The sequence below is a fragment of the Indicator indicator genome, chromosome 23, assembly GCF_027791375.1.
Source record: "Indicator indicator isolate 239-I01 chromosome 23, UM_Iind_1.1, whole genome shotgun sequence".
NCBI classification, from domain to species: Eukaryota; Metazoa; Chordata; class Aves; order Piciformes; family Indicatoridae; genus Indicator; species Indicator indicator.
Window position 1 is genome coordinate 6079604 of NC_072032.1, and position 10100 is coordinate 6089703.

At 48.7% G+C, this 10100-nt stretch overlaps 1 protein-coding gene across 1 annotated transcript; it reads left to right on the plus strand.

The window, feature by feature from the left end:
• Nucleotides 1-2078: 2078 nt before the first annotated feature.
• Nucleotides 2079-8153, plus strand: LRPAP1 (LDL receptor related protein associated protein 1). Its single transcript, XM_054391588.1, has 8 exons — nt 2079-2258; nt 3593-3737; nt 4101-4225; nt 5472-5592; nt 6491-6649; nt 7133-7215; nt 7358-7534; nt 7821-8153. Exons 1-8 carry the CDS (start codon nt 2079-2081, stop codon nt 7884-7886), a joined length of 1056 nt encoding a protein of 351 aa, XP_054247563.1. The 3' UTR covers nt 7887-8153.
• Nucleotides 8154-10100: the final 1947 nt, after the last annotated feature.

Here is a 10100-nt window from a genome sequence, read left to right on the forward strand (position 1 = left end):
AATTTTTCCTAACATCCTGCCCTGGTGCAGCTTGAGACTGTTTCCTCTCATCCCATCACTGGTTACCTGGGAAAAGCGACTGACACCCACCTGGCTCCAACCTCCTTTCAGGGAGTTGTAGAGAGCAATGAGGCCTCTCCTCAGCCTCCTTTTCTCCACATTAAACAACCCTGGTTCCTCAGCTGCTCCTTACCAGACCTGTTCTCTATTGAATCTGAAAGTTGCAACCCTGTGCCAGTCCTTCCCCTTGTGTGGTTTCTTTGCCTCCTTTAGCTCAGCAAAACTGGACAATCCTGGCATTACTTCCCCAAAACGATGTTTGTGTTTTCTTTCCTTGGAGCCCTGCACCCACAGCAGCCAGGGGATAAAAGGAGAGTGCAGCAGCAGGGGGTGAGCATTGTGAAGAGGAGAGCCCTGCAGCCACCTCTGTTCTAGCTCCACTTGTGGTCCTTTGGCCCCTGCAGCACCATGAAGGCCCTCACAGCTGTGCTGGCCACTCTGCTCCTGGTGGCTGTCTGCTCTCGCATTGCTTCATCCTCCCCGATAGATACAGGTTTGCTCTCCCTCCCAGGGTAAAGCTCCCTGCCCACTGATGGGATCCACGGGGAGGGCTGGAAGTGGGTGGTCATCACTGGTGCTGGGAGTTAGCTTCAGGCATGGGAGCTTTCAGGGGGTGGCCCTTGAGGATACAGCACTGGTGATGGCAAATCCTCTGGGAGCCCCAGGCAGAGCCTTTGGCAGACTGTGGGGTCTCACTGGGGATGTCTCTCAGAGCCCACAGATATGCGCTGCTGCTTCAGCTACATGAAAGGCTTCGTCCTGCCCAAGACGGTCACCTCTGCCTACACAACCAGCCCACTGTGCCCCCTGCCCGCCATGATGTGAGTACCCAGCACAGCTCAGGCTGGGACAGCCAGCCCAGCTCCCCACAGGTGTCCCAGAGCAGCCTGGTGGGGGGACGGGGCAGGGTCAGGGATGCCCTCCGTGCTGCCAGCAGGACCCAGCAGAGGCACCCCACTGCCCTGGCTGAGACCCTAACACTGGTCTCCTCCTGGCAGCCTGGTCACCAGGAGGGGGAAGGAGTTGTGTGTGGACCCCAAGGCACGCTGGGTGCAGAAATACTGGAGGGACATCCTGAAGAAATGACCCTGCCCTGCTGCCACCCTGGTGCAGCTTGGCCCCTGGCACCAGGCACACGACAGACTGCTTCATCAGCTGCATCCTTCTTCAACAGGAACGTTTATTCTACTCAACGTACATTTGGTAAATTAGATTTTGTTTGCTAAGCAAAGTGAAAAATACAAAAATCATTTCCAAACCATCAACATGCCTGTTAACGAATCAGGACTTTTGATGTCTAAATAAAGCGGCTTGATTACCATCAAACCTTTCGGGTGTCTCTGAAGCCCTGCTGGAGCCCCAGCACAAAAGAAGGGACCCACGGGTACCCCCTTATCCTCCCTCTATGTCGGCTTCCCCCTGGGCAGGGCATCCTTGGCCCCAGGGCATCCCCAGCCTGGGTCAGATCCTGGCCCGCAGCCAGCCCTCTGAGCGTGGTCTCCATCAGGTTTTGTCAGCGTTTCTCCTTTAATAAGGCCAATACGGAATTAATACACAAAAAGCGAGCCCGTTCCAGTCTTTGAGAACCGTTCAGTGATGAATTTTCTTCTAAAGTCCAACCTAAACGTCCCCTGGTGCGACTCGCGTCAGTTTCCCCTCTTCCTATCACTTGTTCCTAGGGAGAGGACACCGACACCCACCTGGCTCCAGCCTCCTTTCAGGGAGTTGCAGAGAGCGAGGTCTCCGCTCAGACGCGGATGACACGAAGCCGTCTGAAGAGAAACAGCTTAAACCTAATTCTCCCGCTAAGCAGCCCCCAAACTGGACACCAGCTCCTCGCCCTGAGCTACGTTTTCATCAGCTCTTCCCAGCCCGCCCCGCTGCCGCGGCCGAGCACGAGCCGCGGCCGGGGGCAGGAGGCGCGGCCGGGGGCGGGAGGCGCGGCCGGCGGCGGGAGGCGCGGCCCGCGCAGGAGCCGCGCGGCATCTCGGGCCTTGTAGTTCCGCACCCAGCGCGATATGGCGGCCTGCGGAGCGCTGGCGGCTTTTGCTGTCGCCTTCCTCCTTGCCTCTGGTGTCCAGCCCAGCAAGTATTCCCGGGAGGCCAACGAGGGCTTGGCGGACGCCGGCGTCAAGCGACGGGAGAGCGGGGAGTTTCGGGTGGTGAAGCTGAACCAGGTCTGGGAGAAGGCGCAGCGGGTGAGTGAGGCGGTGCGGGAGGAGCGGCGCCCATGGCGGCCCTCTGTGGGGCTGCTGCAAGGGTCGGGCTTGGCCGCTTTGAACGCTCCTCCCCTGGCAGCAGAGGGAGAAGCGGCGCGGCCGGCAGCTGGAGCTGGGAGCTGTGTGTGAGGAGAAACCGAGGCGGCCCGGCCCGGTGTCACCACGGCAGGCTCCGGCTTAGTGCTGGGCCTCTGGGCTGCGGGGAATTCTGTTTGGTTTTCAGCCCAGGCTGCCACTGACTGGCAGCTCAGAACAGGACCCGCACAGCTCCGCTCCCCGGGGGCTGGCCCAGGCTGCGGGGAACAGCGCTGCTGCGAAAGGACTTCTCTCAGGAGGTTATCTCCTTCCCTTCTCCTGCCATGTTTCTCTCTGTGTGGTGAACTTCCCCTGTGTAAAGCCAGCAGTTAAACCACATACGTGCCCAGAAAGTGAGAGAGAGAGTGGAGTCCCTCTGGTGTGATGGAGGATCTGGGACTGGTGCCTGCACTCGCTGGTTTAATGCTTCAGCCCTTTTGTTGACGTGATGGTCATATCTGTCTGCAGCAGGTGGCCACAGCTCCTACTTCGCACTGGACAGGAGCTCACTGCACTGAACACCAAGAAATCCCCCACCTTGGTGGGTATGTCACCTTATACTAAGCAGTGTAGTCGTATGAAGAAGGACCAGCAAATGGGTACCACCACTCCCAGAGGGCTTGACTTTGACAGTGACAGTTGATGACCTCTCTGAGCTAAAAAAAAAAAAAATATTTAAAGTGAAAATACAGTAAAAATATTTCATTACAGTGGAAATACTTAAGTACAGCTAAGCAGAATGGCTCCAGTAAGGGGGGAGGAGCACACTACCTGTCCATACTCATCTCCTGAATATTGTGGAGCATGGAGATTTGCATCATGGCTGGTAAAGGTTCAGTTCTCGTAGGCAAAGGAATATGATTAATATAAATTCTGGATTTCCTACACCCTGGATAGACACCACCAGGGCCACTAAATCATGTCCCTAAGCACCACATCCATGTGTCTTTTGAATATCCCCAGGGATGGTGACTCCACCACCTCCCTGTGCAGCCTGTTCCAGTGCCTGAGAACCCATCTGTGAAGAAATTGTGCCTAGTATCCAACTTAAACTTCCCTCCCATGTTCACAGGCAAGAGATGTGTATGCACTGGCTCATACCTTAAGGGCCCTACATTCAGGTGGACACAAAGCATTAAAAGAAAAGAATGCTGTGCTGGCTGCACATCTGTGCTGGCTTCTTGCAGCAAGAGGTGACTCCACGTAACTGAATGCAAACCTTTTTCTGTTCCTGGTAGCTTCATCTCTCTGCTGTGAAACTGGCAGAGTTGCACAGTGATCTAAAAATACAAGAAAAGGATGAACTAAGCTGGAAAAAACTGAAGGCTGAAGGGCTAGATGAAGATGGAGAGAAAGAAGCCAAACTCAGGCGCAATTTAAACGGTAAGGTATATCTTTGGAAGGACTTAGATGGAACTTAACTGATAAGGTATTCTCTTTGCAGAAGGACTTTGCTTCAGACATGTGATCTGATACCAGTATTTGTGTCTGAACCACTAAATAGCAGGCTGGCTTTCCAGAGCACACACAAATTCTCTGGAGGTCAGTAGGGCTGACAGATTCCTCTGCTCCTGATATTTTCAGAAGAGGTCATTAAATCTGAGGCCCCTCTTGTCTTATACTGTTAGCTTTTCCAGCCCTGAGCTGCAAAATCCAGCTCTGCTAGTCAAGGGTGCAGCCCATCTCTCGTGTTCCATGCATCCATAAGTTAGTTCTAATGTTTCTGTATCTGCTATTCCCTTGCAGTCATTATGACCAAATATGGAATGAATGGGAAGAAGGACTCTCAGCTGGTTGATACCAACTACATTAAAGATGGTGCAGAAAGTGATACACTAGATGACCCAAGACTGGAAAAATTATGGAGCAAGGTGAGGAGAGTCCAGGACCTGGAGTGTAGGAAATCAGTGTTTCTTCACTGTGCCCTCTGAGACCCCCCAGGTTTGGCATTGAGTAGTTTTACTACTCTGCTTTTAAGTACTGACCAAGCTGCTGTGCTTTATAACTTACATCTTTGTGCCCTGAGGACATCCACCCTGCCTCCAGGTCACCAGATGTGACAGGTTCTCTTTGCCAAAGCAAACACCCAGATCAGTCTGCCTGGAGGATAAGATCCTGGGTCCATGTTTCACTGACCTCAGGACTTCCCTTTGTGTGGCTGTTACATTGTGTGGCAATAGAGCTTTGGTACTTGTCCTTTTTGTTATATTTGAAATAGAACCATTTCATAGGCTCTTAAAGAATGAAATCTATAATGGGAAGTAAGGACTTGCCCAACCTGGTCTTCTAGTGAAATTAATTATGCATAAACCCCAGAAAATGTGTACTGTCAGGCTGGGAAGTTAAAACTGGTGAAGCCAGGATCTTCAAAATTGAAATAATTCAAAACTTTAAGAAACAAGTAGTCAGGTAAAACAAAGAATTCTTAACACCTGTCTAGCACAGTGGTGGTAAAGCAGAGAAAATCTTTGTGGGGTTTAAGATGTCACTTGTAGCTAGATACAGCTCTGGCAAGGGGCATGATGTCATGTGCAAAAAAAAGAATGGCTTGAGGCTGAGCAGGTATGAAAAACATTCACTTGATTGTGCATTGCAAGAGATCAGTCACCAGAGTTGTGGGTAGTGCTCCAGCTGCCTGACTCTTAGCGAGTGCTTCCCTGCTTGCTAAAAGTAGTCCAGTGAGGAAGAAATCACTGCAGAGCAGATGCAGAGCAGTGATAAAATCTTCACATGCCAGTAGAGCAAGATCAAGTAAAGATGGTGCTTAATATCAGGCTGCATCCCTCATGCAAACAGTGCCCTTGCAGTTGCACAGGGAGCTCCAGGGCCTTTATTTCTCTATTAAATTGTTCCCTGTGGAATAGAAGTGTCCCCTTTCACTCCAGAGCAGGTCTGGCTTTACAAGTCGAAAGCAAATTTTCTTTTGACATGGTCAAAGCCACCATATCCATCAATCTCTAAACCCTGACCTCAGATGAATATAAAAGGATTTGAAACAAAAGATCTTCAGGAAAAGCTGGACTTAATTTTCTAAACGTGGTGGGAAGTGGAAAGTTTTGTTGAGCACGCTCAAAAGCACTTGGCCTGGAAAGCAGAATTTGCTGGTGTTTCTTGCAGGCCAAGACCTCTGGGAAGTTCTCTGCTGAGGAGCTGGACAAGCTTTGGCGAGAGTTTAAGCATCACAAAGAAAAGATTCACGAATACAACATCCTGCTGGAGACCGTGAGCAGGACAGAAGGTGCCTGGAGATGTCTCTGATGTTTCAAGATGAGTTCCACTCTTTGCCCACTGCCTCCATCCTTTCCAAGTGTCTTTGAAACTCCTGAAGGATGACATTCCTGCTTGCAGATGCTGGCACTGCCAGACACTTGCTGGGTTGTGTTCTGCAGCAGCTGCCAGGGATCTTACCAGCTGATGCAAACGGTGCCATTTCACTCTGCTGGTTCTGCCTGTGTTTCACCAGATTAGCAACAATGGCCATGGTAGCTGAGTGGAAGTTAAGCAGCAAGCATAGATCCACTGCTGCAAAATGCAGTCCTGCAGTCTGCAGAACACACATGTTTTATCTCACTAGCTGGGAACCCAGGGGGATCTGTTTTATGATCTTAGGCACTGAGCCTGAGGTGTGTTACAGCATCGAGGATCTGAGTCCAGCTTCCTCTGCTAAACTAAAATCTTTAGAGCCAAAGTATTCTAAAGCTTTGAGGCAGTTTGATGTTTGCATTGTAGAATCCAAGCTAGAAGCTGCTGGAAATCAACATCAGATGTGCTGATGGCTTCATGAAATCCCCAAGGAAGAGAGCACAGGGCTCACCAGCCATGCCTATCCCATTTCCTTGGCGTACTGCTAACCTAGGAAAATAAGAACATTTCCTTACTAAAATCTTGGCTGGTGGCCAGTGGGAGTTAAAAAACACTTCTGTAATTCCACTCTCCAGAGCACTGAGGGGCATTGATCTTAATCCTGACCTGCAAAAGGAATTGCTGCCTCTGAATTGTGCTGCTGTTGCTGCTTCATTCACACTCACCTGCTGAGAACTTACCATCTTTTATTCACCTCACATCTGGGGCATTTCTGGAGGTTTTGACCTATGGGGATCTGGCCAAAAACCAGTAACATTTTCTTTTTTCAACAGACATCCACAAAAATGTTATCAACCCATCTGAGGAGAACCTGGTGAAAGAGGAAATCTTGCACAACAAGCACAGAGAGCTCAAAGAGAAGCTCAGAAGCATCAATCAGGGCTTTGAGCGATTGCGTAAAGTCAGTCACCAGGGATATGACACAACCAGTGGTATGATGCAGTGGGGTTTATGCTTATTTGGGGTTCAATTCACTGAGAAAAATTACACACCACTGGGCAAGTAACAAGATGTAGCCACAGTGTCACAGTACATGGTGTCTCCATGAAGGGCTGTTTAAGTCCAACAGTAGAAGCTTAATGAAAGGATAGAGACAACCTGTAAAGAGGACAGTCCTCTTTACAGTCCTGGCTGCTGTGCCCATCTGAGAAGGGATAGTACATCTTCAGGAGGGCAGACAAGGGAGACAACATGCAGTGCAAGCAATGCCATGATTCAGTTCCTAGGAGAAGTTTTACCCCTTTAAAAAATTGTTCCAGCAATACTACAGTGAAGTACTTGGATTTTCTCCCTTTAACTTGACCTGTTAGTAATGCAGTGCTCAGTGTATCTGTGGGTTGCTTGTGAGAAAGCATGCTCAGCTTGCATAAAAGCAGCATGTTCAGATGTTCATTTGGTTGTCTGTGTGTGTTTAGAATTTGAAGAACCCAGAGTGATTGATCTGTGGGACATGGCCAAATCAGCCAATTTCACTGAGAAAGAACTTGAATCTTTTCGGGTAAGTAGAATTCCAGTTAGAAGTGAAAAAGTTTTCTGTGCTTGACTTAGTAGAACATCATTAGGGATGTCTTGGCAAGAAGAGAGATAGGAAGGCTTGGGAAGAAAACCCTGTGAAGCTTTGTGTGTATTTGTTATCTTAGGAGGAGCTGAAACACTTTGAAGCAAAGATTGAAAAACACCATCATTATCAGAAACAATTGGAGATTTCCCACGAGAAGCTGAAGCATATAGAGGGAACTGGTGACAAGGATCACCTGAACAGAAACAAAGAGAAATATGCCATGCTGGAAGAAAAGACAAAAGAACTGGGATATAAGGTCTGTATAAATCCAGCAGACACACAGGTTGAAAGTTTACCTCAGTGGCAGAGGAGATGTGGCATGGATTTTTCATGCTACTTGAATGGCTGCCAGAGGAAGAGTTTAAAGCACAGCCATGCTCTATGCCTGCTATAGGCTGTGCATGATTTTTTACAGGCCTCATTCTAAAATGCCTGAAATCTTCCTGGTCCCTGCTCTTCTGGTGTCACAGACCCTGACAGCAAAGTGTGACTATAGGACATGGATACTAAAGACTGATTGATGTGTTTTGTTTTCTTGCTAGGTAAAGAAGCACTTGCAAGACTTATCCAGCAGAATCTCTCAAGGTCTTCAACACAACGAGTTATGAAAACATGCTGTCCTTCATGGGATCAATGTATTAACACAGAAAGTGTGGGGTTGGAACAGGACTGACCAAGGAGTCCTTCTGAAACAGTAAGGATTGAACAGGGTTGTCCTGTAAGAATTCTTTTTTTTCCTCCACTTAATTGCCGGTTTTGTATTTGCACTATCAAATGAAATTACTAGATTATAAATGTGAGTTACACATCTTGGATCATATAAAATCTTACATCTGAATCAAGTAACAGCCTTTGAAATAAGCAGTCACGTCAGAAGGAAAAGATGTGTATTCCTGCTGGTAAAAAACAGCTACTCTGATAGTCAGGAAAAGTTTTCTTATAAATGAAAGCAAGCACTGAGGTACAGGGAGTTAAACAGGCCAGAAAAGTCTTTTATGTCAATGCTTTTCCTACTGAAGGTAACAAAAATATTTCTTCTGCCTTTGAGCAGGGGCTGAGAGCTGCACTGTGTATGAATCTTTCATGTGAGAGGGGGAGGAAGAGTAAGGAGGGAACAAATATTGAGGTCAAGTTACAGACTTTAGTTACAGACTAACACATAAGAGGTTACTGAGTGTATGTACAATTACCTTGTTCATGGTTGCTGGGGTTTGTTACAGTTAGCCATTAAAAACATCCAAACTGTACTGGTGAGCCTTTGTCTTGCTTTCCTCTCATTTAGGGAGAAGTAACCAGACCTGTGCTTTGAGCATGCTGCTTTCCTTTCAGCTGAAGTTCACTCACACATTGGTTTTCAAGACAGGAGGGATAGTTTTGCACCATAACAATGTGTTCCTACCTTCTGAATTAGACAGAAGACCAAAGCAGCTTCTGGCTGAGTGCATATTCCAGTACAAGTCAACAGCCAAAGACTGCTACCACTTTTGAGGCCATTTTTCTGTTGTGCCTGAGAACTGTGGCAGAGATTTTAGCCTTCTGGGTTGAGGTTTTCTATACTGCCAGTGCTGACTCATTCTTCCTAGGGAGTGTTTCACTGTTCACTGAGCAGCTGTCCAGGAGCAAGGTTAAGGCAAAGACCCAGAGCAGGTGAATGATTACAGCTGCTTGGTTAAGAAGATCTATCCCTCACACACTGCAACCCTGTGGTGTGGCAGCTGGCCTCTAGTCTCAGCTGCTGCCACGTATTCCCTGAGAAATACTGAGGGGGTCTGTTCAGACAGAACCAGCCACTCTGTGTTCTTTACCTGCTGCCTGGGTCCACAGTGGGCTCAAACTAGTGTGATCCTTCTGCAAAGATTGTTTCATCTCTTACCTGGAGATTCTGCATATCTTAACTTTGAAGCAGGAAGGTTGGGGCATGGGGGAGTATACTTCTTGATTTTCATCTAAGCTAACACATTGCAGAGAATCAATCTCTCAGGAGCCACACAGGCTACCATTACCATTAGAGATGGGCCTGTTCTGTAGGCTAGGGGAAAGTCAACCCAGAAGTAGTTAAAACTTGTAAATGAGAAAATGGTTTATATAATCTCCTGGACACTGCACCCCATTTCTTCCCCAGACTCACCTGAAGGGCTGTCCATCCTTCAACACAGGAGTAGCTGCACTGCCTTACAGCTTTACCTTCATCATTCTGTATCAGTTTTTGGAGGTGAATGCAGAACAGGAATGCATTCTGTGCTAGGTGTGGGAGGAGCAGATTTCACTCAGGCCTTTGGTTTTCCCTTCGGTAGAATAAGAAATGAATCCATGTACCACGGGTCAGCTTGGTGGCTGTGGCTTGGATGTGGGGAGGACCCACAGCACTGGCTCCTGGGTGAAGGATTTGAACATGTGCACTGAAGACAGCAGCAGAGGAAAGCAAGCAAAGCACTCAGCAGGTCTTGCTTGGCAGGCCTAGCTGGGTGCTGCAGGAGTGCACCAGAGGAAATGCCTTCTCCCAGCTGGCACTCACAGTCACATCACACACACGGAGACAACAAAGACCAAGCTACCACCAGTTCCTGGGGTCTGGTGGACCTAATCCTCCTCTAGCAAATCCCCCAGCTGGGGGAAGTAGCAGTGGTGTAGCTGGATGTGGAATTGGGGCACCTTCATGTCAAGTTAGGGTGCTCTTTGTGTCACAGCAGGGTGCAGCTCCCACCCTCCCTCACCCAACACACACTAAGCTTCCCACAGAGGAGAACCAGACACAGGGTGGTTCCCAACAATGTCCAGACCAAGTCAGCACAAACTGGGACCATCTTCATGGCTTTATGCAC

Bases quoted from the DNA above. Each gene is read 5' to 3' on its own strand.
- LRPAP1 (XM_054391588.1), top strand. From the start codon at position 2,079: ATGGCGGCCTGCGGAGCGCTGGCGGCTTTTGCTGTCGCCTTCCTCCTT. The intron at 2,259-3,592 runs GTGAGTGAGGCG...TGTTCCTGGTAG, and splicing joins TCTGGGAGAAGGCGCAGCGG to CTTCATCTCTCTGCTGTGAA. The intron at 5,593-6,490 runs GTGCCTGGAGAT...TTTTTTCAACAG, and splicing joins GACCGTGAGCAGGACAGAAG to ACATCCACAAAAATGTTATC.